General features: G+C 42.0%; 2 protein-coding genes across 7 annotated transcripts; one reads left to right on the forward strand and one right to left on the reverse strand.

Annotated features, from left to right (window-relative positions):
• Window positions 1-1,172: 1,172 nt before the first annotated feature.
• On the reverse strand, window positions 1,173-26,873 carry DHCR7 (7-dehydrocholesterol reductase). 5 transcript variants are annotated; one of them, XM_072339278.1, is made up of 8 exons: window positions 6,898-6,923; window positions 6,501-6,601; window positions 5,630-5,852; window positions 5,094-5,184; window positions 4,197-4,410; window positions 3,580-3,784; window positions 2,996-3,127; window positions 1,173-2,475 (listed from the first exon to the last, which is right to left on the reverse strand). In XM_072339278.1, exons 2-8 carry the CDS (start codon window positions 6,593-6,595, stop codon window positions 2,011-2,013), a joined length of 1,425 nt encoding a protein of 474 aa, XP_072195379.1. In that variant the 5' UTR covers window positions 6,596-6,601; window positions 6,898-6,923; the 3' UTR covers window positions 1,173-2,010. The 5 variants fall into 5 exon arrangements, with proteins under 5 accessions (XP_072195379.1, XP_072195380.1, XP_072195382.1 ...); XM_072339279.1 differs by having other exon boundaries at window positions 6,776-6,908; XM_072339281.1 differs by lacking the exon at window positions 6,898-6,923 and adding an exon at window positions 26,636-26,873 and having other exon boundaries at window positions 1,206-2,475; window positions 5,630-5,761.
• NADSYN1 (NAD synthetase 1) lies at window positions 7,068-26,989 on the forward strand. 2 transcript variants are annotated; one of them, XR_011903908.1, is made up of 21 exons: window positions 7,068-7,207; window positions 7,287-7,347; window positions 7,470-7,586; window positions 8,757-8,810; window positions 9,167-9,256; window positions 9,853-9,904; window positions 16,668-16,756; window positions 17,895-18,012; window positions 18,875-19,006; window positions 19,583-19,657; window positions 19,824-19,948; window positions 20,121-20,169; window positions 20,437-20,539; window positions 20,867-21,035; window positions 21,423-21,558; window positions 22,319-22,425; window positions 23,184-23,315; window positions 23,586-23,684; window positions 24,491-24,619; window positions 25,248-25,424; window positions 26,863-26,989. XR_011903908.1 is itself a non-coding variant. In XM_072339275.1 (21 exons), exons 1-21 carry the CDS (start codon window positions 7,123-7,125, stop codon window positions 26,914-26,916), a joined length of 2,124 nt encoding a protein of 707 aa, XP_072195376.1. In that variant the 5' UTR covers window positions 7,068-7,122; the 3' UTR covers window positions 26,917-26,989. The 2 variants fall into 2 exon arrangements, 1 of the variants encoding a protein (XP_072195376.1); XM_072339275.1 differs by having other exon boundaries at window positions 23,586-23,655.
• Window positions 26,990-27,051: the final 62 nt, after the last annotated feature.

Consider the following 27,051-nt stretch of genomic DNA (forward strand, 5'->3'; position numbering starts at 1 on the left):
GGCTTTTGTTATTTTTCACCCTGCAACAGTCCAAAGTAAATAAATTAAACCACCATGCTTTTAACTTCTTGACTGCTCCAAGTAATTATCCAAAGTTACAGCACAGTATCAATAAACTGTCTTTTAAACAACTCAGTTTTAAAGGCTGACATCAGTTGCAGGTGGCTTAGAGTGCTGCTGACATGTCACATTAACAGGAAGCTTACAGAGCTGATTATTTTTTGTAATGCTTCCCCCATATTCATTTATTCATAAGAAATACAAGCCTTAGAGTGATTACCACTTCCTTTTCCAGCCAGATGCAAATACCTGTACACACACAGTTCACTCTGATGCAGTCTGTGTGCCACACAGACAGAACAGAAATGAAGCTCTGTATGGAAAGGAGGAAAGCCTGAAGAGCTAGAATCTGTCACGCTCACATCAATTAGGATGTGGATTTAACCCAGCAATGGCCCCTTGATTGAAACACCTCACGACTAATTGCTCCCTGCCACGAGCTTCACCATTTCCCATTGAAGAACTCTCACTTGCAGCAGCAAGGTTATCTGCAGGGCAAAGTTCTTAACAGCTGCAGTTAATTCTGCATCAAGTAAATAGACAAAAGTCCTTCCATCATCCAGCATCAAATAGTAGAGAAAGACCTATGTCTAGTATTAGAAGTAACAGAAATTACCCTGAAGAATTGTTTGAATGCATAATGCTCTCATTATTCACACTATTGCTCTTTCTCTTCAAAATTCCCCATTTTTTAAAATGCTGATGTTATTAGTGGCCTTAACTGGGCAATTTCTTCCATTAGTCATCCAGGATTTATCAGTGAAAAGACAGGAACATGTCATGCTGTGCAAGGCTACGGTGATTTAGAGCTCAGAGTATCTGGCAATATTTAAAGAGCTTTGGTATAAACAGCATGCTGTCAGTACAATTTCCAAGGCTACTCAAGAAAAGGATATAAGTATGTGGTCTCAGGCAGGCTGAGAAATCTAAGTCAACCTTAGCAGTGAGGTGCCAGCAAGTGATGGGCTCCACCAGCCCTTGAGTCCCACACTCCGTCTCCCCTTCCTCTGCTTCCTTTCTGCATGCTTCAGTTTGCTCCTTGGACTGTATTCTTCAAAGACCTCCTATAGAATCCTGTAACCTTGAAGCTATTAAGAAGAAAAAGAAGAGCTGAAAGGAAAATCAGCTGTATTTTTTTTTTTTTTACTTGTCTTCAAACTAAGGTTTTATTTCTCAAACTATTACAAACATCAAACATTATTTTAGATAAAAATGACAGTGAACAAAGTTTTCTATCCACAGTAAGAAATCAACCTATACTCAGTAGCTTCAAAAAGCAAGTTTGGTTTCAGTATCACAATAATAACCACTTGGTCACAGACCATGTATCTCCAGTGCTAATGGAATTATTGAGCCATCCCATCTCATACCAGCCTGCATAAATAACTTGTGAGTTAGATTACACCCATCTCCTGAAACAACAGTTTAGATATTTCCCAGGTTAACCTCTTCAAAAGCAAAGTTAAAGCCCCCTTCAGGTCATTACCCAATGTAGGTTATGACTGTCACAAGCAACCATACTGTTCCTTTCCTGAAGCAATCACACCACTGTTTTCCTCCTACTCTAATTCACTGGCTACTGGCTTCAAGTACTCGGCTGTTGTGAAGTGTGAGGCCTCCTCCCAGCACTGGAGAGATTTCAGGTGTCTAAATGCATGCAACTTTTCTTCAATTCCAGGGTAGTTCTGAGAGAGGAAAGAAGAGTTCCTGGCAAAACAGATCTTTATAGAGATGTCTATTAAAAAGGCCAACTCTGAGCCTCGTTTCATTTACTTTTAACAGTCTGCCTGCTTACTAGAAGCACATTCCCTTGGTACATTAAGGATAGTTTTTCAGGCACCTTTTGTTCCCCAGGGAGTTGTGTATTTTCCAACATATTTTTGTTAACTGTGTGAATAAGCTTTTTTCCACTTAAAAGAAAGTTTATTTCCCTCAGATTCTGTGTCAGCCTTAGAACAGCCCTGGTATGAGCCGATAGGGTACTGCAGCAGTGTAGCGTTTCCAATCCTTCCCATATTTGCTGTAACAACGGTGTTCATCCCTAATGCAACGGTGAGTTAGCAGAATAGTCATGTAAATAATGTAGAAGTAAGGCAAGATGTGTTCAAACCCACAGGTCAGACAATAGGCCAGGGAGCCCATCAGATCTCCAGTGTAGTTAAAATGGCGTGCCCACCCCCAGAACCCCGAGGTCAGGAGCTTGCTGTAGTACTTGGTCCCATCCACAGACATGTAAGAGCACTCGATGTAGTCAGGCTTCTTCCCCCATATCTTGCAGTTGCCATTGGTACGGCGGAAGAGATCTTTCTGGTGGTTTGTCATTCTGAAGATATAATAGCCAACCAAGCCCAACACCAAGATCGTAATGGCATTAGCTGTGCAGAGCTCAACAGGGTGGTAAACCAAATATAAACCCTGGGAGACAGAACAGAGACATTCAGTGATTTACTTTAAAAACCACACCTGCAGTGCCAGACAAATTCTTTGACCCACAATAGCCCAGAATAGAGAATTAGAATGAAAATTCATCCTATCAGTAACAACATGGAATCTTTTCAGGAAATCCTGCATCATAAATCTCCTTTCTTTCCACTATTGCATTTCTTAGGTTACACACACAAGAAAAAGGGAGAAATAGTGAGGATGCTGACCACATGGGAAAGGGGGAGGAAGAAAACACAAACCAATTAAATGACCATCCAGCAGAAAGGAGTACAGAAAGGGACTGAAGGGATTTACAAAGAATACACAGACGAAACAACAGACAGTGATGGAAAGAGATACAAAAGAGAGATTATGTTAATTCCATGCATTGCAATAGTCAGAATTCAAGTTGTAAGGAAAGAAAATAAGATAAACAGCAATTTGCTAGGGAGAATGTTTCTGGAAAGCTTCTCTTCTTTTAGCCCAAACACCAGCTGTACCTTATATTTACCTGCAGAGTATAGAGGTAAGGCAACCAAACGCAGTCTCCCCAGCCCAAGTACCATCCAAAATGATCATGGCAGATATCAATGGTTTTCAAATACCAGGCTTCATTCCAAAAAAAGTCCAAAACATAAATACCCTGAAAAAGAATGACTGTACATTAATAACATAACACTGTCACCTGTCATCCTGTTTAACAGTATCAACCTGATCCTTCTGTGCTGTCTTGTGGTTAAATCTCAAAACGAACCTGTTTTTAACACCTCAGTGATAGGGTACCAAGAGGAACATAACGTATATAGGAAGAACTACACTACATTCATAGAGCTAAAATAACAACAAGCAAGCAAAGCAGCGTTAACCAAAATAAGTAACGTAGCTATTCTCCCTGTACTAACGGATACACTGGATTATTCCCATTAGCCTTCTGAATGAAAATGTGCAAAGAAGCAAGGCCCAGCACATCATCACTGCACGGCATTGGTCAGGCCAGGATGAACAGTGTAGGTTCAAATTCAGTGCAGGAATTTTTCCTACTTTAATACTAGCTAATTTTCAAATTGATATCTTATTCTCCTCCTCCCAGTTTACCTGAAGGACATTGACAAGGACCATTGAGTTGGTTACGTGACCATACAGCTCCTGCTGTTTAGCAGCATAAGAAAGGTTAATCAGGGTCCAGGCTACAATACCAGGGCGTCCATTGAAGAACAGCTTGAAATCAAACCATTTTCCTATTCGAGGGTTAAATTCAATCCCCATCATGTAGTCATAAAAGAAGTTGCCAGTGAATTTGCTAGAAAATAGAAAAGATTAGAAATTTATGTAGTTATAATAAATACAAGTGTAAATTATTTCCCAAGGTGCTTCACACAAGAGTGATAAAAAACCTAAAACCATGTCATGTTGTGTAAGGTCACTCAAATAGATCCAGCCAAAGCATTTCATTAGTAAAAGGTCAATTTTAGATTTGGGGGCATCCTAGTTTAAACTTGGTATCACTTCTCAGCACTCCAACAATAACCTTACTCATTGGACACACGCAAGACAGATATATTCATGACACTGAGGCTGCAACAACTACTTGACGTGCACCATCCTCTGTGTTTCATGCTGCATGTCTTTGTTAAGTAAAGAATCACAGTTCTACAATGGCCCAGCCACATATCTGATTTCCTAGTACTCTCATATCATTAGAAAACACGTACCAATCTTTGGCATTGGTAGGGAAAAAGTAGCCTTTAATCATCGCAAATGTGGAAACCACATATCCCAGGATATTGGCACACCACAGTAGAGGAATCCAATTGTCAAATATGATGGTAGGTGAGAAGTAGTGGAAATAATAGGCATTTGCAAACCAAAGCACATGGGTAATGATCCAAGCCTGCAGACCATTGATTTCATACTTATTTACCACACCTAAAATGTGAAGAAGGAAAAAAAATTAGTAGTGATGATAGCTCATTAGTAGTTATTAACATGGACAATCATACAGTACCCAGAAGCTCAACACCCCAGTGCTCATGAAAAGAACAACTCTCCTTACCCGCCTCAAACATCAACTTCCCAACCTTAAGGTGCTTTCCTGAGTTTCATTAAACTCTGCTATAATCTCTTAGGTTAAGCTTTTTCTTCACTCTCTTCACAATATGGTGGACTTGCAACCTCACCTGAAATTTACTAAGGTTTCACATCACCCTTTGCTTATGTCACGCTTTGCTCAGATTTTGCAAGTTACTTTGGCTAAAATAGGTGTGATTGCATTGTCAGGTACTAGCAATAGTCTGATGTTGATCTGTGATTTTGCTGCTTACAACCTGTATTTTTCAACTGCTACTATGCTGCTTGCTGTATTTTCTTTAGACACGAATCACCTAATTGCACAACCAGTAGTTTTACTAGCATTAAGAGATAGAAATTCCACAAGCTACTCTAAAAGATGAATGATTTGTTGGATTACTTTAAACAAACATATGGAAAGTGGAAACATTTACATTCAAGCTTCTTCCAGATACAAAGAGATTATTAAGGATGAAGTACAGAAGGACCATCATACAAAAAGAGTATGAGTAGGCTGCAGTATATTCCAAGGCAAAACTCACCAGCAGGAGTGACAGCACCTTCTTGTATACCTCCTACATATCCAGGAAGAAACTTGTGGCAGAAGTCAGGAACAAACACATATAAAATCACCTGGAAGTGACAGATATATTAACAGTTCAAAAGGGGCAGGACAGAATCCCCAGATGCTGTTTCATACACATAACAGAAGATAAGGCTCTGCGGTTTCAACTACTCGATCAACAAATATTCTAAGATCAGCTGTTGTGATTTTACACTAGAAACACGCCCCACCTACTAAACAATTGTAAAGATGCACTTCATATATGACTATAGCCCTTATTTGGTGGGGAAGGAGGACTCCTGCTAACTAGATTTGGGTCCTCATTCTTTAATTTAACCTGTTATAAGTAAGACACTTTCCAATTTGGAACAATGGCAGCAGTCTGCTAAGTTTGAGGATATTTTGCAAAGAAGTTGTAATTCATGTGTAAGTACTCTTTTACAGCCTGCCTATAGAAAATTCCATTCCTCTCACAACTAGTTTGATATATTTACTCATAATTCAGTAACACACCTGGAAAGCAATCCAAGCACCATAGATGCCAAAAGCCGTGTAGGTCAGCGAAGGGGTGTTGTTCCAGATGTCAGACAGATGCTTATTCCCCATCAGCAAACTGACGAGCGGATCAGTCAGAGAGCACTGATACTGGTTGCAGGACATGATGAAGTAATACACGATAAGTGGTGCAAATGCGAGTAGGAAAAGAATGCTTGCCAAGGAAAACCAATCTACCTCCCTGTAACCAAGAAGAGAACTTTGTTTTCTTTTTCCCCCCGGCTTTCAGTTAGAACAGTAGTTCTCATTAAGTCAGGGGTATGGCTTTTTTTTAATGACAGTCACAGGTATAACTGGTAGAGGGCTGAGCTGGAAGCAGTAACAATCAAAGGTACATTTGGCACAGCTTGGAAACACAGACAAGACAGACTTTCAACAGCTGGAAGCTGAACATGCTGCCGCACCAATGTCTGCAGAAGCAACCCATACAAATAGCCACAGATGTTCCCAGCTGCATCATATTAACACTCTAACAACACCTACACTACACTTTAACAACATGGCTCTTAAGTCTTGCTGCAGGAGGTGCCAGCTGGCAATAGCACACATAGAGGTTTGTTCTCCAAAAGGCATTTTGTTCAACCTTTGAAGGAAACTACAAACTGTTGCCTGTTTTTATCGCGTGCTTTCCCTTCTTTGCATGAACCCAAGCTGTTTGCCAAGTTCCTCATCCAGAAACCTTGAGAAACTCTTTCAGCAACTGCTACTACAGCTCATTGTCAGTAGCACCACACCCATCTCTTAGTAACAGTGTGCAGCTCCAAAGCAACGTGCCATCTATAAAAGAAAGAACTGAGATGAAATACAACAACCATTAAGTTTCTCTCACCATGCTCTTCCCCACTGTGCCTGAGGAACCTGAGCACCATTTCGGGCACTTTTGTGATTTCTTTCTTCGTGTTTTTTCTCCCAATGGGCCATCATGGTGTTCTGCATGAAAGAAAACATTCAGCATTATTCCAGCTGGTTCTCAGTGGTTCTTTTAGCTATACAGCTTGTTAAAAACTCTTATATAGCATTCAATTACAAGCAGCTTGGGAACAAAGGTGAGAATAAAAGCATCTTTCCTAACTCCTTACAACCTGGCTTGACTCAAACACTTACCTTATGCTGCCCGGCTCTCAGTGCTGCCTGCCGACCCGCTGCTTTCAGTCAGTAACTCAATTACCCACCCGACCTCCACGCTACCTGCCAATAAACCCCACAGCGAAGCGCGCGCCTCTCACCTCATCTCCTCAGACAGCTGCTCCTTAGCCCCGCCCCTCCTCATCTCTTCGACCAATCCTCGCCGCGCTCCCTCCCACCCCGCGCTTCCTCATTGGCGGAGCGCGCTCAACCCATGGGCGGAGGCGGTGGGGCGGCTTTGGGGGTGGGCTGTGCCGCCGCCCTCCCCGGAAGTGGCGGTTGCCCCGGAAGCGCGGCCCGCTGCGGCTCCCAGCTGTGCGGCCGTGATGGGTCGGGCGGTGAGCGTGGCCGCCTGTGCCCTCAATCAATGGGCTCTGGATTTCGACGGCAACGCCGACAGGATCCTCCGAAGTGAGCGGGGTGCGGGCGGCGGGTCCGAGCGGGCCGGGGCCACGTGTCCGCCTTCCTGCTTAAACTAACTGTTTTCCAGGTATTAGCATCGCTAAGAGCAAAGGAGCTAGATACAGGCTCGGTCCGGAGCTCGAAATTTGGTAAGGGCCCTTGGGTTGCTCTCTGCTGTATGCACGGGGGATGTCTCTTTGGAGACGTTTCCATCCCACGACCACAGTGCTAACACAGCCGAAATCTTGTCCTTTTTTCCCTTCACATGCAGTGGTTATGGCTGTGCAGATCACTACTATGAATCCGATACGCTCCTGCACTCTTTTCAAGTGCTGGCGAAGCTTTTGGAGTCTCCAGCTGCTCAGGACATTATCTGTGACGTGGGGATGTAAGTGTGGAGTGCCCAGTTGTAATGGATGAGCCTTTGGAAAGCATGAGCAGGTGCTTCTGGATGGTCAGGACTTTGCCCTGTACTTGGAAATACAGAGTTAGAGTACTTCCCACTCTGGTCTCCATCAGAATGACTAACATACATATAATCACAGCCTGAACCTCTGATTAAACCATCTGAGGCAAGTGTCAACTCAGCTGCAGGAGCACCGGTGAAGGTCATTCAGCTGTGCTTCTGGAAGGGGTGCAGCTTGACTCCACCTCTGCTAGATCCCATTTAAGGGCTGACCACCACTAAGGAGCATCTCTTTCTGGAGATTGCTCCTGTGTGGAGTTCTGGTGGCAAGCCTCAATGTTTTCCTTCTTAATGGAAGGTCTTAGAGTTGGTGAGTTTTTCCCATAGATACTCCCTGGCTGTCTATTTACAACTATTCTTGTATTATTCTAACTATACATAACTATTTTTGCATTGTTCCAACTGTAGACTGCTCTAACAACCCTCCACTAAATTGTATTGCTGTGCACCACGTCCAAATGTTTTCTAAACGCATTCAGGGGTGGTGACTCAGTCTTCTCCCTGCGGAGCCTATTCTAGGGCTTAACAGCCCTTTCTCTAAAGTAGATTTCTTGATATCCCACCTAAACCTCCCCTGGTGCAACTTGAGACCATTTCTCCTCATCCTGTTACCAGCAAGAAGAGATCACGTCTGCTTTTGCTGCAATCACCTTTCAGGTTGGAAGAGAGCCATAATGTTTCCCCTCAGCCTCCTTTACCCCAGACTAAACAGTTCCAGTTCCTTCAGTCACTCCCCACAGGGCAGATTCTGAGAGAGTAGAATAAGTATTTCTTGAGGATCTAAATTACTGGGGCTGACTCTCATGGGTAAGCTTTTGGGTAAGGCCTTGGATTATTGTTTCTCAGGTATGCCAGCAATCTGGTATCCATGGGGGTATCTGTGACTGATAAAAAAGGCCAGCAAATAAGACTTGCAAACAGTAGAAGCTAAAACTTAATACATTACTATATTTAATTCCTTCTAGTGATTTTAATAGTCATTGTGTAGCGGAATAGATTCTGTAGAGAAGTTCTTTGTTGTTTTTGTATTTTCTTTGAATATTTTAATCTAATGAGCTTATCCTTTGGTAACTTTTCTCCTTACTTTTGCAGGCCTGTTATGCACAGAAATGTTCGCTACAATTGCCGAGTGATCTTTCTAAATAAGTAAGCGGTTCCTTATGTTGTTTTGCAACACAGAGCAGGAGGATATCCTTTCAGAGACCTGCTTGGCCTTCAAGCTTCTGCAATCTGATGGACTGGAGTTGTTTTTCTGTCTACTTTCCATTATATCTTTTTCCCTTCTGACTATGTATAAGCTACATTTCCACTGCATTTGGAAAGACACTTTGGAGAGCCTGGAAGCATTCAGTCAGAAACCTTTAAAAGGCAGTTTATAGCAGCTGTTTACATTATAGTAGAAAAAAAAGAGTGACTCGATTTTCATCAGTGTTCTTATTTTAGTCTTATTTATCTGCACATCAGGTCTTAATTCCCCTTTCTGCTTTATTTTTTGTTTCAAGAAAAATTCTTTTAATTAGACCGAAAATATCATTGGCAAATACAGGAAACTATAGAGAACTTCGATGGTTTACCCCATGGAACAAAGCAAGGTAGGCTGGCTACTGTTAAATTGTGTTGAAAAAGCACAGCTTTTCATTTACGTCTGCAGTAGAAGGAATAAAATCTCTATTGCAGTGTATTGGTGCAGCTGTGTTGGGTCTAGTTAATAACTAGAAGAGAGCAAGCATGAAAGCTATGCGGAGGTTGTTGTCATTGCAGTGCAATGCATTTAACCTCTTAACTCTTGGAAGTGATATAATTGTGTCTGTTCATTCACCTTCAGCATTGATCATGCTTATGTCTCTGTAAAGTCAGGATATCTCCCCAAATGGTTTCTCACCGAGGAAGTCTATCCTCAAGCTTTAGCTTTTGTCTGGTTGTTTGAACCCCTAACTATTCACTGGAAAATATAGATACAAATAGTAAGAAGTCGGAAATAAGCAACCTAGTGCAGTTACAAAAACTTAAGTTTTTAACACTGGTTTTCTCATTGTTTACCAGGCATTTCTGAAACCTTCCTGGAAATTATGAAGGTCTTCCCTTTTTCTTTAACATATAGAGAGTCCTGTGCAACTGAAGCGTGATTTCTTTATTCACCATTATGATTTATATAACTATGTGTTCATTGTTTATAAACCTTCCTTAGGCATGTAGAGGAGTATCTTCTACCAAGGATAATTCAGGAAGTGACAGGACAGGTAAGTGTTTAATGGGTTCTTTTCTTTTTAACTTTAGGTTTCAGCACTCTAAATGCAGAGCATTAAGTGGTAGAACACTAAATCCTCATGTCAGTTGTCACAAATTCAGTGGTTTCAGCGATACTTGTCAGGCTAATTTTACTTGGCTTTTATTAGTATTTAGTATGGTGTATGGGAGATTGGTAATCACAGCCTGAACCTCTGATTAATCAGCTGAGGCAAGTATGGGGTCAGCTGTGGGAGCACAGGTGAGAGTGATGTAGCTGTGCTCCCGGGAGGGGTGGAGCTTGACTCCATCCCCTCTGAGACCTCATTTAAGGGCTGACTCCCACTGGAGCAGTATCTCTTGGAGATCGCTCACCAGGGAGGACTGCCCCAGCTTCTTCAGCCAAGGCACCACCATTGGTGAGTTTTTCCTTTACTTATTCATTTATACCTTCTGTACATTTTGTTACCATCTGTACATTAAAAACCAATACATTTGGCGAGCCAGGCAGGAGCCTGCAAATATCGGAAAAAAAAATGTCTTTTCTATGGAATGTGTTTAGCTGGTTCAAGGGGGAGAAGATCACCCCCTTAGGGAAAATCCTCCCTGGACAAATCCCAGGGTTTGAGGCGTCCCCATATTTTCAATTGGCAATGATTATTGAACAATGGGGGCCCTTACGGGTAACAGGTAATATGTCCCCTTACTATCTAACCGAATACTTTCAGGGATTGCAAAAAGAGATTTTGACGACCAAAGAAAGGCAAATGGCTGCATCCATGGCAGCTTGGCCTTTATTGAATGCTTTAAATCAGGCAGAAATTAAATCAAATAAGATTGAGCATGAAAATCAATTATTAAAAGCCCGCATTGAAAAATTAGAGGGCGAAATTAGACTGTTAACGGGGAAAAATTCATCATTTTTTTCAAATACCCCCCAAATTAGATATATTTCAATGGATGATAGTAAGGATCCTGAAACATCGGACCAAACTAAGGTCACTAAATCTGACCTAGAAGAGCCACTTAAGACGGACTTATTAGAAGTTCGTCCTATGGTAACTCAAAAAACAAAAAAAGTCCAGGAGCGACCAGCAGGGGTGCCTCCTGATCAATGGACCCCTGCTGACTCATATTTACACGTAACAGCACGTCCATACACACCCACCGAACTTATGGATCTAGTACAGCGATTCAGGCAAAGGCCGAGGGAAAGTGTCCCAGCCTGGCTGCTACGATTATGGGACTCGGGAGCAGAAAGTGTAATAGTTAGCGGCCCCGAGGTATCTAAATTAGCAACAATAACAGTCCATCCTGCCCTGAGGCAGAGATTGTACTCAGGGTCCCAGTTCCCTGAAGAAAATCATTCAATCGTAGACTGGATAATGGCTGCCTGCCGTATGGTATGGTCGAATAAAACAGACATGCCAGTACATACAGGAATGTGGTCTTCTATGGAAGACCTACAGAATTATATCCGGGAACTAGGCATGCGAGAGGCTGTCTATGAAGATGCATCTGTTAGTCCAGACATGGTGAAGTTTTCCGCAGGAATGAGGGACCTAATCTTACAGCAGGCTCCCTCACATATGTATGGAACGTTGGTTTCTATATTAAATCCTTTAGTGGCCGCAGAGGCAGCAGTCCAGCATGCTGCCCAATTGGTAGCGGACCTAGGAGAAACTGAGCGCCTGAGAACCAAGCGCAATATCAGAGTAATTGAGGATTCTGAAGTTTTTCCAATAGCCCGAGCCAGGAGATCGACTCCACGAACCCCTCGGGCGGGACCCATTAGGGTGTCTCGAAAACAAATGTTTAATGATCTACTCCGAGCAGGTGTTCAATTTGCCAAAATTGATGGGCAGCCCAATCACGTTCTACTTCAGTTGTGGAAACAGCTGAAGGATGAACAAAAATTTCAGAACCGCCCCAAAAGACCGGGGATAAGACTTATAGAACGACGACCGACAACAGCTTGGAATCTAGAAGACTTTGTCGTGCCAAATAGGAAAAAGAAGCCACCTCAGGTACCTCGGGTCACAATACCAGAGGCATCAGAGGTAAAAGACTTGAATCTGGCCCAGTTTATGGCATGATGAGGGACGTCAGTCACCCTAGGGCCTCTAGATGGGACCGGAGGCCCTATGTGGAATTGACAATATATTGGTCCCGAGAGAATGTGCAGAAGGTTATGGCCCTCGTTGATACTGGGGCAGAAACATCTATAATATATGGGGACCCAACAAAATTCAGAGGGAATAAAGTAATGATTGGAGGCTTTGGGGGACAGACCGTTCCAGTCACCCAAACCTGGGTAAAATTGGGGGTCGGGCGCCTCCCACCACGGGAGTACAAGGTATCTATTGCTCCAATTCCGGAATACATATTGGGAATTGATATCTTGTGGGGTCTGGCTCTCCACACAACAGTGGGAGAGTTCCGGTTGCGGCAAAGATGCATTAGTATCCGGGCAATTCAGACAATATTGAGAGGCCATGCAAAACATGAGCCTATTTGTCTGCCCAAGCCACGTCGGATTACTAATGTAAAACAGTACAGACTCCCAGGTGGGCAGGATGAAATAACAAAAACAGTGCAGGAATTAGAAAAAGTGGGTATTATAAGGCCTGCACATAGCCCGTACAACTCCCCAATATGGCCAGTGCGAAAATCGGATGGAACATGGAGGATGACAGTGGATTATAGGGAATTAAATAAGGTCACGCCGCCCGTTCATGCGGCCGTACCCAATATTGCCTCCCTAATGGACACACTAAGTAGAGAAATTAAAACGTATCACTGTGTCCTAGACTTAGCGAATGCATTCTTCAGTATTCCAATTAGTGAAGAATCACAAGACCAGTTTGCATTCACATGGGAAGGCAGGCAGTGGACTTTTCAGGTTCTGCCGCAAGGGTACGTGCATTCACCTACTTTTTGTCATAATTTGGTGGCGCGTGATCTGGCTAAGTGGCAGAAGCCACATAATGTAAATTTATATCATTATATTGATGACCTCCTGTTAACATCCGATTCATTAGAGGCGGTGAGACAAGCAGCAGATTTATTGATAGCTTATCTGCAGAAGAGAGGGTGGGCTATAAACCCACAGAAGGTGCAAGGTCCGGGGCTATCTGTAAAATTCCTGGGAGTAATTTGGTCCGGAAAAACCAAAGTACTACCCAGTGCAGTAGTGGATAAAGTCCAAGCGTTCCCAGTCCCTACAACATCGAAACAGCTACAAGAGTTCTTAGGTATATTGGGGTATTGGCGCTCCTTTATACCCCACTTAGCTCAGTTGTTGAGGCCATTGTATAAGCTTACCAAGAAGGGTCAATCGTGGAACTGGGGGAAGGTAGAACAAGATGCTTTCCAACAGGCAAAGCTGGCAGTTAAACAAGCCCAGGCATTGGGTATATTTGATCCGACCCTCCCAGCTGAACTAGACGTTCATGTTACCCAGGATTGTTTTGGCTGGGGCCTGTGGCAACGCCAGAGTTCTGTTCGAACCCCCATTGGATTCTGGTCTCAGGTTTGGCACGGAGCAGAAGAAAGATACAGCATGATTGAAAAACAGTTATTGGCTGCCTATTCAGCGTTACAAGCGGTAGAGCCAATAACGCAAACAGCAGAGGTTATAGTTAAAACTACATTACCGATCCAGGGGTGGGTAAGAGATCTAACTCACCTTCCTAAGACAGGGGTGGCCCAAGCACAGACGGTGGCACGATGGGTCACCTATCTAAGTCAGAGAAGCAGCCTGTCTTCGTCTCCACTTAAGGAGGAATTACAGAAGATCCTAGGCCCAGTGACATATCGCAGTGATACGCCGAAAGAACCAATGGTCGCTCCACCAGAGAAGAGCCCTGTTCAGGAAGGAAGATATCCTATTCCTGAAGATGCCTGGTATACGGATGGGTCCAGCAGAGGCAACCCGAGCAAGTGGCGAGCTATAGCATACCATCCCTCTACTGAGACAATCTGGTTTGATGAGGGGGATGGTCAGAGCAGCCAATGGGCAGAATTGCGAGCCGTGTGGATGGTTATAACCAAAGAACCTGGTAATGGCATCCTGAACATCTGTACGGATAGTTGGGCCGTGTACCGGGGGCTTACTCTGTGGATTATGCAGTGGGCTACCCAGGAATGGACTATCCACGCCCGACCGATCTGGGGGAAAGACATGTGGGTAGACATTTGGAATACGGTCAAACACAGGACGGTATGTGTCTACCATGTCTCTGGTCATCAACCCCTGCAGTCACCAGGAAACGATGAAGCGGACACACTGGCCCGAGTTCGATGGATTGGGAATTCACAATCCGAAAATATTGCCCGTTGGTTACATCAGAAGCTACGGCATGCTGGACAAAAGATAATGTGGGCAGCCGCTAAAGCATGGGGGCTGCCTGTACAGCTATCTGATATCGTCCAAGCATGTCAGGACTGTGACGCTTGCTCAAAGATGAGACCAAGACCGTTGCCTGAAACAACATCCCACATTGCTAGAGGATATAGTCCTCTTCAGAGATGGCAGGTTGATTACATTGGGCCCCTCCCTCGGTCTGAGGGGGCGAGATATGCCCTGACCTGCGTTGATACTGTAAGTGGACTGCTGCAAGCCTATCCCGTACCAAAGGCAAATCAAGCATATACAATTAAGGCACTCACTAAACTGATGTCTGCATATGGGACACCTCAAGTCATGGAGAGCGACCAAGGGACTCACTTTACTGGAGCGATGATACAGCGCTGGGCAGAAGAGAACAACATTGAATGGCGATTCCATCTGCCATATAATCCAACAGGGGCAGGCCTTATTGAACGCTACAATGGTATCCTTAAGGCTGCCCTGAAGACAGACTCCCAGTCCCTGCAGGGGTGGACAAAAAGATTATACGAAACCCTGCGGGACTTGAACGAAAGACCTCGGGATGGCAGACCCAGTGCTCTGAAAATGTTACACACTATATGGGCCTCCCCTCTTAGGATCCAAATTACAGGTACTGATAATGAGGTAAAACCGCAGGTTGGTAATGACAATAATCTTCTGCTCCCTGCCCCTGAGAATCTAAAACCAGGAATCCATAAGATAAATTGGCCCTGGAAGGTGCAAGTAGGACCCAAGTGGTGTGGCCTACTTGCACCTTGGGGGAGACTATTGGAGGTGGGAGGTTCAGTTACCCCCTCGGTGATAGGTACATGGCCTACTGACATCGTGGTCAATACTCCGGTCTTTATTGCTAAAGGGACACCCGTCATGTCCCTATGGCAGATCAAGACTCCTCCTCTGGTGCCAGATATAGTTATACAGCCACAGATATCTGGCCAGAGGGTATGGTATCGGAGGCCAGGACATAATCCGGTGCGAGCAGAAGTACTGACCCAAGACAAGAATACGGCCTGTATCTTGCCCTGGAGGGCAGACCTTCCTCTCCTGGTACCCTTGAAACATCTGTATTACTCTCCCTAAGATTCTAAGCCTCTAGGACCATCAGAGAACAATTTGTGTGGACTGATGAAACGCAAATGGACCTGCACCTCGAGATGGCTTGTCTCCAGTAACATCTATCAAGCACTGGCCCACGGAAGATCGTGAATACCCATCCAATCATTATTTGAATAACATCAGCATTCGGTGCGACAGGAAATTGTATCAGCGTCACATTGGGTCTCTGTGATAAGGGAAAACTCACCTAATCATTGGTTCACGCTGTGAAGGGGTGGAGTGTATGGGAGATTGGTAATCACAGCCTGAACCTCTGATTAATCAGCTGAGGCAAGTATGGGGTCAGCTGTGGGAGCACAGGTGAGAGTGATGTAGCTGTGCTCCCGGGAGGGGTGGAGCTTGACTCCATCCCCTCTGAGACCTCATTTAAGGGCTGACTCCCACTGGAGCAGTATCTCTTGGAGATCGCTCACCAGGGAGGACTGCCCCAGCTTCTTCAGCCAAGGCACCACCATTGGTGAGTTTTTCCTTTACTTATTCATTTATACCTTCTGTACATTTTGTTACCATCTGTACATTAAAAACCAATACATATGGGAAACTGTTAATCACAGCCTGAACCTCTGATTAAATCATCTGAGGCAAGAGAAGAGTCAGCTGTGGGAGCACAGGTGAAGGTAATTCAGCTGTGCTTCTGGAAGGGGTGCAGCTTGACTCCACCTCTCCTAGATCCCATTTAAGGGCTGACCATCACTAAGGGAGCATCTCTTTCTGGAGGTTGCTCCTTTGTGGAGTTCTGATGGCAAGCCTCAACATTTTCCTTCTTGATAGAAGGCTTCAGAGTTGGTGAGTTTTTCCCATAGATACTCCCTGGCTGTCTATTTACAACTATTCTTGTATTATTTTAACTATACATAACTATTTTTGCATTATTCCCACTGTACGAGTAGCAAATCAAGTTTAAATTTGCCTCAGGTTACTCCTCTCTAAAACATAAGTGTGGTTCATAGTATTAGGTGGTCTCTATTTTTTGAGCATCTAACTCAAAAGCAGCTGTCCTGACCTGAAGTGAGACGCTTCACCTGAATAACACTGGCATTTTAATGTGGACTGTTGGTATAACTCGCACATTTGCAGCTCACATTTTGTTGTTTGTTTTTTAATTAAGCTTGACATAACATAATGCACTTCGTGGTTAGTAATTTGCCATTTCAGTTCATTCAGTTCCTTTTTAAGTTTGCTGATAATTTTTTGGATTATATTAAGTAGATTCTTCCATTCCATGGAAGTAAGGATGTTCTTGTTTGTTTGTTTTTTTTTCCCCACAGGACACTGTTCCTTTTGGGGATGCAGTGCTAGCAACCAAAGATACCTGTCTAGGAACAGAAATATGTGAGGAGCTCTGGGCGCCAAACAGGTAAAGGAGAAGAAATAGAAAGTAAACTGAAACATACCTTGGATCTGCCAGAAACTAATGTTTCTGTCAAAAAAATCTGATATTCCTTTCTGTAGTGTATCTTTCTTATCCTTTTGGAATTGTGTGGATAGAAATGAGAAGCTTGCATTTCTCTTATACTGAATTCAGAGAGCTAAGCTGACTTTCCTGATGAAGGCTTTGTGATGCCTTTGATAGGCTACCATTAGATGTGTTCAAGTGGATGGATTAGTTCTTGAGGAAAGGGAGTAATTATTGATCAGTAGTAGAACAACGAGGCTGTGTAAGACCATCAATCAGCTGCAGAAGTACAAAGTTTAGAGGATAGGAAAGGAGATCTCATTCTGGTGGAAAATAAGTCCTCCTTGAGTCAGTATCAAATAGTATTCTTTCTCAAATGAACAAGGAGTGATGATTTTATTTGAAATGTAAGCCTAATTTCTGGGGTATCAGTTCTACCAGTAATTATAATCCCATGTTATTCCGCATCCTAGTCTCAAAAATGTGAGAGTACTAGCAGGTCTCATCATTTTCATAGACAAATAGAGCTATGTTGCAGTTGTCAAGTTAGAGCTTGGACTCCTGTGCTACTTAGGCTTACATCACTGCAATATGTATCTGTTTATCTATTAGTTTAATCCTTCTGCTTTGTATTTTAACCAGCATCATACAATTCATAAAGAATATGCAGAAGGAAACAACTGAAGGTCATTAACAGAAGGGAAGCCCTGGTGCCCTTAAGTAACATTTCTGTTATTACTTTAGTTCAGTGACTTTAGTTACAATTTAAAGATCTTACCAATAATAAAATCCCATTAAGGAAGGTCAGATAGAGTAGTGGAGGAGGGGAAAAAAAAAAGGATGCATGAAAGCTGTTATTAACAGAAAGTAAATGAAGTGTTCCACGTGTCTTTCCAAATCTTCCAGTTCAAGTAATCAATCTTCTTGTAACTGCAGTGTATGTGGCACTTTATAGACAAAGATTCTGTGACTTCTTGTGTGAGCTGAGCTAAAGAGAAAACTCAGTGACATATGTTATATGTTTGTTAGGGGTTTTAAATGGTACCTACAGTGCAGAGTGATTGCCAGCTGATTTTTCTCCTGCCTTTTACTTTGCCAGCCCTCATATTGAAATGGGACTTGATGGTGTGGAAATTTTCACCAACTCTTCGGGGAGTCACCATGTGCTGCGGAAGGCTCATACCCGTGTGGATCTGGTGAATTCTGCCACAGCAAAGGTATGTTTAAGGATGGAGAGCTGGAGAAAAACAAGTGTTTTGTGCACTTATTTTCTCTCTAGAACAATCACTTCTCCCGTGAGCTTGGTGGCTATGGCAGACCTTGTTAGTTTCTGTGGTGGTAGGTTTTTTTTTCCTTTAATCCTGAAATTACCTCTTCTGATTGAATCAGCTGCTGGGCTAATGTGCTCTGAGGTGTCCTAGCTTTGTTCACGTGGCAGCATTTTCTTAGTGAAATAGCAGGAAGGGAAAGTAGGAATCAGTATTTAACCTTAGCCATTACTTGGCATCTTTGTTCTTAAAATTCATTTTTCTACATTAAAAGCTCTGCTTATTTTAAAGAGAAGCCATTTTGTTCCTAGACTGTTCCAATGGCTATCAGTGATGAGGACAAAAATTACTGAGTGCATGTTACACTATGACAAGTGTTTATTTTTCGCAGCATAATTTAACAGTCTTTGGTTATATTTAGCTCTGTACTCATGTCCAGCCACAGCTTCTGTCAGCATTTTCCTGCTTTCCTCACTCTCTGTACGAACCTAGCATTTCAATTCTGAAGTGTAGCCCTCTCTGCTTGGGCTACATTGAATGACTCTTCAGCTAATAACAAAAGTCACGTGTTTTCCAATAGCAAGAAAGAGAGCTCATTTCTTCTACGTTCTTATGCTATTATTTATTTATATTGAGTGTATAGTGTGGAAAGGACTTTTTCAAATGAAAAGAGTCTAAGCTTTAAATCTTTCACAGCTTAGAGCATGAGAAGGACTCAAACAGAAAAAACATTTTGTCTTTTAACATTATCAGGTACTGTAGTCACTATATGCTGAACAATTCTTTGTCTACTTGTTTGTTTTCTTCCCAGAATGGTGGAATATATATCTTGTCCAACCAGAAAGGTTGTGATGGCGATCGTCTGTATTATGATGGTTGTGCCATGATTTCTATGAATGGAGAGACAATTGCACAAGGATCTCAATTTTCACTCGACGATGTGGTAATCCATTCAGCCTTTAACTGCAGTTACAGCTAAAGGTAGCAGGGCTACATTTACGCTTAAGACTTTACACAATATCTAGTGATATTGGGTTTGTGTCTCAGAGGCAAAAAATACATGTTTTTACTGTACTGTGCATGTAATCACCATGTTTACGACAGACTGTTAGTTATATTTGTGTATTCAGGTAAATAAGCGTGAAGACTGCAGTGTTCTGACTATGGCCTGTGTTGGTAAACAAAGAGTTCTGTAGGTTGATCCTTTCTTCAAAAGCTCCTTTCTCAGTAGATGTGCTGTAGCAGCTGTAGGCTTTGTTTTATGTGCCATGCTGCTCCCTTTCCCCAGCATGCTTCTTGACTAATTCTCTAGTTCTTTGCTGCAACTGATGGTAAACCCATTCTTCTGCCACCTGAGAAGTGCTATTAACTTGTTATTTATGGAGTATTCTGATGTACTTTATGAATTGAGGCAGCTGTGTTTGTTTTGTAGTGTAAGTAATTGAACTGAGTCAGAGATGACTTGTAAAGGTCAGTATTGGAAAAAGTCACATGCGTTTTTCCTTCCCTAATGTTTCAGGAAGTGCTGGTTGCCACACTGGACTTGGAAGATGTTCGAAGCTACAGAGCAGAGATTTCATCTCGGAACTTGGCAGTAAGAGTTTTTTACAGACATTGTTCTTAAACTCTACCAAGTTTGAATAGCTACTGCAAAAAAAAATTGCATGCTTTGATTCCCTCCCCACCAACATTTTAATATATCTACAGTTTTATAGGCATATGTTACATTAAAGATTTGTCTTTTCAACTCTTCTGCTTAGGCAAGTAAAGTGAAACCCTTTCCCAGGATAAAAGTGAACTTTGCTCTGTCGTGTTATAATGATCTTGCTGTACCTATCTCTGTGCCAATCCAGTGGAGGCATCACAGTCCTGGGGAGGAGATCTGGTAAGTTCACTGAATCTGTTGCTTGAAAACAATGTTATAACGATTTAAAACTGATGGAGATGAACACAATACCTCTACTTAAATATAAGTATCTCATTGGAAGAATTGAAAGTTGATTTGCTCAGGTCTCATCCGATAACCCTCATGAAACAAGTGTATTCTGTGATTTCAGCCTTGGTCCTGCATGTTGGCTCTGGGACTATTTAAGGCGCAGCAAGCAGGTAAAAACTGCTTTTTGTTCTTACTATGTACACCTTCTTCTGTGGTATACAGGCAATACAGGTTGCTATCCTGTGCTGCTGCTAATGCAGGGTGACACTGTTAGTCTAAGGTGCAAAGTTAGAAAGCAATAGTCAGACTTAAGTAAGGAAGGGGATTTGTTCATGGATGGCTTGTGTTTAACTCATTTACCAGAATGTGTTTCTGAGGTGAAACGCTCATGTTTCTAACTTTGCATTTTGGAACTTCTTTTTCACTTTGTTTTCAAGGCAGGATTTATTCTGCCTCTTAGTGGTGGAATTGACAGCTCCGCTACAGCTTGCATAGTGTACTCTATGTGCCACCAGGTTTGCTTGGCAGTCAAGAATGGAAGTAAGTAGATATGCATTTCTTGTTAACGATGTCTGTTAATGTCGGCCATTAAGAAGTTAGAATAAGCGAGGTGCAATAGGTGCAAGAGTTGATGATAAGCTTTTGTCCACTTGTTTTAATGGAACCCTTCATATCTCTCCAGGAATTCCAGCAAAAACAGAAGTTCAGCTTTCAAGTTCTTTGAATTGGCTTCACAGCTTACATTTTGAGTTTAGAACTGGTTGTGAAACTGAGACCAGTTTCTGTTCGCTGATGTAGTCTTGGGATTTTGGTTTATCATGAGATCAAGAGCGCAATATCTCCTATTGCTTTATTTTTTGCCTTCAGATGCAGAAGTGCTGGCTGATGCACGCAGGATTGTGCATGATGAGACCTACATCCCTGAGGATCCTCGAGAGTTTTGCAAGCGTGTCTTTACCACTTGCTATATGGCCAGTGAGAACTCCTCCCAGGACACTTGCAACAGGGCTAAACTTCTGGCTGAGCAAATAGGCAGGTAGAGATTGAAAACTGATAGAAAAACCTCATGTTCTGGCAACAAAAAAAAAAAACAAAAAACAGCAGCTCCAACAACCTGCATATATGAGACTTTGAAAACCTAAAATAGGAAAAAGGAGAGCAATGTGTATGTGTGTTGAACGTGAGCATTTCAGATGTTATTTAACTGCGTGAATGTGAGACATGGTGGGAAGCGTTTGATAAAAGAAAAAGAAAATTGGAAGCAGTCTCAAGAATATATTAGCCTTTCCTAAGACTTTTCCTACTGGATCTGATTTGGGAGCAGCCTTAAAAAACATCATTTGATGTTTTCTTATTTGACTTTAATGCTTTCTATGTAGTCAGGCCTTATCAGCTGAGTCACTTCTGCTTGAACTCTTCTCAGTTATCACATCAACCTGAACATAGATGCAGCTGTGAAAGCTATTGTGGGAATTTTCAGCATGGTGATGGGTCGAACTCCCTGCTTTTCTGTCTACGGAGGGAGCAGCAGAGAAAATCTGGCACTGCAGAATGTGCAGGTGTGTTTCATGTAGATTAAATCAGGTAAGACCCTTTGTATGGAGTTCTAAATGGTAGCAGTAGCGCCGGGGCCCTTCCTGTGAATTACTGTGAAGACCTAAACTCGTTGTGGTGTGTTCCTGAGGATTTATGGCTTTCCACTATATGCTTATCCGCAGCAGGAATCTCCAGTCCTGTCCAGAAATCTCCAAGGTAATCTCCTTACCTTGGTGAAGACCAAGATAACTGTCGCTTATGATTTTTAAAGCGTCAGACAGTGGTCAGGAACTAATATTGTGTGTCTGGGTCTCATCAATAGTGTTGGTCTATATGCTTTTTAGAAAAGCATTCCAAATGAAAGTTGCCAGGTCAAGAAAATGAGAAGTATAGTATTCTTATAGATGAGTCGTGAGTCATTAGGAGTCATTAGTAGGATTGTGGCAGAGCAAAACATTGCTAATGTATAATAGACTTTCCTCTGGTAAATATTAGCAGCTTTTCATAGGCTCTGTGTGATGCTTACTCATTACAATGTGTAGACCTCTGCATCAGAAGGTAGTTTTTGTGGTTTTTGTTTTTTTAAGCCAAGGATTTGATCTTTCTTCCCCTCCTACCATCAGAGAACTCCATAAGCAAACACTGAATCACCTTTTGTCTTCTTACATTAACAGGTAGCCCTCTCACAGCTTGTTCTTTATGGGTTTGTTTAGAGAGCTGCTAATTGCATATGACTAGGAAGATATATTGCTTTTAAATATTAAGTTTTACTTTGATCTGTAGGCTAGAGTAAGAATGGTCCTTGCCTACCTGTTTGCTCAGCTGACACTTTGGACTCGTGGGATGCCAGGGGGGCTTCTGGTGTTAGGATCAGCCAATGTGGATGAAAGGTTGGTAAAAGCTATGAATATAAAACTAAGTGAACTGGGAACAAATCAGTGCAGTTCTTGATTGCCACCAAATTCCAGAAGAGTATGTACAGAAGAGTTGTGTTTTTCTTTTTTAAAGATACTGATAGCAGTGAAATTGGTTATTTAACCATTGCCAATATAGTGGCAAAATGATGTCTTTTTTTCAGAAGCTTAAGAACAAAGTATTCTTGTAGTTTCCCAATAAACTGCTTTTATTTCTTTAGTTTCGGTAGAGCTTACATGTGCAGCTCCCAAGCTAGCATTCCAGCCCATTATTTGTTGTATTTTCAATTACACTATAAGAAATTATGTTGTGAACTTTGAGTTCAAAGATGTTCAAAATCTGGAGTGCTGCAGTTAGAGCTGGCTTTTGGGATGTAAAAGCTATGGCACTGATAATCTCAGAAGGTTGGAGGGTGGTGTGTATTGATTCTGTGGGAAGTTGGGATTTGTTTTTTTTTTTTTTTTAATTGGCCAGGAATAGTATCTTAATAGGTTTTGCACTGGATATACTGCTTTGGCCCAGGCAGTTTCATAGTGTTTCATAGCTGTTCAAAATATTTTCCTCCCAGCAGTACCAAGCTGTTAGGATAGCTCTGTTTCAGCCAAATGCCTCTCTGTCCCATATGCTAACAATGTGCAGCCTATTCTTGGTTTTATACCACATATATGATCTGTCTAACGTAAGCTGTTATTGTGCTGATGTTACATCATTCTTATGTAAAACTTTTGCTCAGTCTTCGAGGTTACTTGACCAAGTATGATTGTTCGAGTGCTGATATCAATCCCATTGGTGGAATCAGTAAGACTGATTTGAAGAGCTTCATACAGTATTGCATTCAAAACTTCCAGCTCTCAGCCCTCAAAAGGTAAGCAGTGATGCTTGGTGGCTGTATTTGCACGTTGCATTTTGTGGATTTATTTGTGTTTCATTTCTAAGGTAGCTGAGTTGCAGTAACATTTGCAAATGCAGCTAAGTAAGTCTTCTGCTCATCCTTTTGTTTTCAAGTGATTGTGTACAATTACACAAGACCAATCTAAATGGCTGAAGGCTGCAAATGCCAGCAGCCTTAGGAGTGACTGTATGCAAGAGCTTGTGTTCTTCTGGATAGATATTTTTCTTCTTCTTTCTCTTACAGTATTGTGGCAGCTCCACCTACTGCAGAGTTAGAGCCCCTGGTAGATGGACAAGCGTCTCAAACTGATGAGGTAATAGGCAGAGAATTAGAAATGCTCTGGTAAGCTTTATCCCCACGCTTGTTTCTTTTTGTCCAATTGCTGTTTTGTATGTATCTGTGCTTATCACCAAATGTGTAATAAATGTCTCGAAGCCACTGACAAGGCTTGGTGTCTTGTACCAGCGTTACCTACGTTACCAACGGTCTTTATAACAGCAAATCAAATGTTTGTTGTTGCGTTTGTTCTGTTTTATTTTTTATTTTGGGCACTTTAAAGGATGGCCATTCTGAAATGCTTCCAAAATGCAGTTTCAGAGTTACTTGACTTCCAAAGTGCCTGTTGGTGCCCTTCTGTTGTTGAAGTTGGCTGATGTTTAACCCCTGGCCTCTTCTCCCCATTCCCTCTTTTTTACTATCTGCTTACATAAGAGAGGACTGGTAAGCCTGACAGCTACTTAGCATGGCTGTAGGTTATTCACCTGCAGGATATTATGAAACCTTGTTTGTCTGTTGTTTAAACAAATGATTGCTTAATTAAAATGTCAGTTTTCTTCATTGGAAATTACCACACTGATATCTACTACATCTGAGCTCTCAGAAGGGAAAAGGAACAATGTCTTTCACTGGAAAGACATGCTTTCACTAGCCAAATCAAATGTATTCCTTTAAGGTTCTGAAATATATTTCAGAGATTCCAGTTCTGTTCTTCCACTTGTAACAATAATCTTCCATTTGTCTTTTTGAGCACTAAGAATTTCATGTTGGTGTATCTTTTATGAGCAATTACAACGACCCAGTTTAATAAAACTACTAGTTGTAATTTAAATGGTCTTTTTTTTCCCCTGACTTTCTGTGTGTGATTTCAGGCGGATATGGGGATGACATATGCAGAGCTCTCAATCTATGGTAAATTAAGGAAGATTGCAAAGGCTGGACCATACAGTATGTTCCTTAAGCTGATTAATTTGTGGAAGGAAATTTGTACTCCGAGAGAGGTAATGCACAAAATTAAATCATGTCACATCTTTGCCAGAATAAACTGTTTAAGGGATGGTCAAATGAAGTGCCTTTCACTTGAAAGTGGTAGTTTATTCTCCCCAATTTAGAGATATTCTACAGTTGTAACTGAATATGCTGGTAAAGCTTGTATTGCTTTCTTAATTAATGTGGTTATGTGTGTTAGAAATGGTTAGAACAGTAATTGGGAAGCTGAAAACAATTGATAGGGAAGTATTCCTTCAGGAAGTAATTATGTATGTAGATGTGTATGGTTAACTGCTCTTGAAGCTTTTGGATCATGTATTCTGGAAGCCTTTCCTTTTAAAGGAGAATGTTCAGGTGGTCACCTGAATCTCAGAGGCTGGTGCTTACTGTTAGATATCCTGCAGGGCACTTCTCTGTGGGTAAATGTTAGGCACAGAGAGCACGGTGGTCTGAATAGTCTGAAACGCCTCTACCTGAAGGAATCATCCACAGTGAGTAGTAGGTAACTTACATTCATGTTAGTGGTGGAAAGTGGGTGTGTAAAAGCTAGAGCGCAGTCTCTAAGATGCTGTTCTCATTAAAAAATAGTAAATGTTAAGGAAGTTTGGCTGACAGAAAGCTCTATTCTTTGTACACCAGGTGGCAGCAAAGGTTAAGCATTTCTTCAGGAAGTATTCAGAGAACAGGCATAAAATGACCACCCTCACTCCTTCCTACCATGCTGAAAACTACAGCCCAGATGACAACCGATTTGACCTGAGGCCTTTCCTTTATAACACCACCTGGTCCTGGCAATTTAGGTGCATAGATAACCAGGTAAACATCTTCTGCTTCTTCGATGTTTGTATTTAATGGTCTTTCAATTGGGTAAGCTCAGTTCCTGTGAATCTCCCCTTTTAGTGTTGTTTGCACTTCAGCTGCTTTTAAGAACATATTTATACATATAATAAAATGCTAATCAACTTGGCTGTGAAATGCAAAGCGTGCTGTAATAGTGTTTCTTCATCCCGAAACCTAGATAAAAGCTACTGTGTGTAAGCATTTTTGTTGTGTAGGTCTGCATATTTTCCTCACAGTTTTGAACTCTTTTTCACCAAAGATCAAGAGAGGGTTATGTAGAATATTTTTATAAGATCTGGACCAAAATGCAATTTAATGCTTACAGGAAATGTGATTAAGATCTTGTAATGATCTACAATATTGTTAGCCTTTAACTCAATTTTGTGTGTAGTAGCATTTTTGCATGCAAGAGTATCAGCCATTGCAATTAGTTGCTGAAAATTACGAGTCAAGCTTGGGGAATAATCTGTTATTTGGGCAGCAGAAACTTGAAGTGATAATTGTTTACGATGGATAACCTTCTGCAAGGCTGGGAAATCATGACTTGAAGTAATGGGTCAAGTCTGTTATCCACCCTTTTAAAGTGCAAAATCCCTAATAGGTTGTAGAAGGAACAGTGGTAAGACAAGGAAAAGAGAGTGAGATGTGCCTGCAGGGAATGATCAGACTTGCCCTTGCAGTCCTGATGCCATTAAGCTCTACGTATCTGAGCATTCCACCTGGGTGAGGGAATCTTGAGCAGTGCAGAATAAGAACCCTTGGAGCTACAGTGGCACTGTCTGCAGCTTCTGGGTTTGAATGATGGCTGGCATAAGGATATATGGCCAGAGCAAGTAATTTAACAGCTTCTAGTAGTCAGAATATTAATTACTGTTTTAATAGCTGATATCATTTGACTGAACAGTAACTTAGCTCAGAACTTAGCTGGCGTGACCATCTCCAAGGATCAGCTATCTAATTTTTCTAGTGCTTGAAACCATACCACAATAAATAGGCACATTTGGTGAAACAAAAATGTCTGCTGAGTATCTGTGTAACCATTTCATGGTCAATAACAGATGTTGAAGGGAGAACAACAGGGCGTTTCCCTGTGTTCCATTTTTTTTCTCTAGTTTTTGTTATGGGCGAAGTTGTAGCTTATGGCCTTATCAGATCTGACATCTGTCACTGAAAAGGGGTGCTCTTACCTTCCTTTGCAGTTCTCCCGAGATGGCTTTGGTGCTTTCTCCTTGCTCAGCCAAATTAAGTCACCGAGCTGCCACAAAAGTAGCAGCAGATGGGAGCGTGCAGCCAGAGGTAGTTGAGAAGATAGGTAGGAAGAAAGGTTACAGTGCAACTAATGGAGCCTGTTCACCTCCGTTAGTGTGCATCTCGCTGTCAGTTTCTGACAAGTCTGTTTGCTTTGATCTTGCAGGTGTCCCATCTAGAACAAAAGGAAGGAATATCTGTCTCTGAAGATACGGACTGATTTGCTTTCTTTAATACTGGTAATGAATCTGTCCAACAGTGTTCAAAACTGGAGCATCCCGTGATAGATGATAAGGAGAGATGACCCAAACGGCTGCTGAAATGATAACTGTGAATGGCATTTACAGCCAGGCTC

The sequence above is a fragment of the Excalfactoria chinensis genome, chromosome 5, assembly GCF_039878825.1.
Source record: "Excalfactoria chinensis isolate bCotChi1 chromosome 5, bCotChi1.hap2, whole genome shotgun sequence".
In the NCBI taxonomy this organism is placed as follows: domain Eukaryota; kingdom Metazoa; phylum Chordata; class Aves; order Galliformes; family Phasianidae; genus Excalfactoria; species Excalfactoria chinensis.

Bases quoted from the DNA above. Each gene is read 5' to 3' on its own strand.
- NADSYN1 (XM_072339275.1), top strand. From the start codon at position 7,123: ATGGGTCGGGCGGTGAGCGTGGCCGCCTGTGCCCTCAATCAATGGGCT. The intron at 8,811-9,166 runs GTAAGCGGTTCC...TTTTGTTTCAAG, and splicing joins CGAGTGATCTTTCTAAATAA to AAAAATTCTTTTAATTAGAC. The intron at 21,559-22,318 runs GTGTGTTTCATG...TTTGATCTGTAG, and splicing joins TGGCACTGCAGAATGTGCAG to GCTAGAGTAAGAATGGTCCT.
- DHCR7 (XM_072339278.1), bottom strand. From the start codon at position 6,595: ATGATGGCCCATTGGGAGAAAAAACACGAAGAAAGAAATCACAAAAGT. The intron at 5,185-5,629 runs GTGTGTTACTGA...TGTCACTTCCAG, and splicing joins GTGCTTGGATTGCTTTCCAG to GTGATTTTATATGTGTTTGT. The intron at 3,785-4,196 runs GTACGTGTTTTC...TCTATTTTCTAG, and splicing joins CCTACCAATGCCAAAGATTG to CAAATTCACTGGCAACTTCT.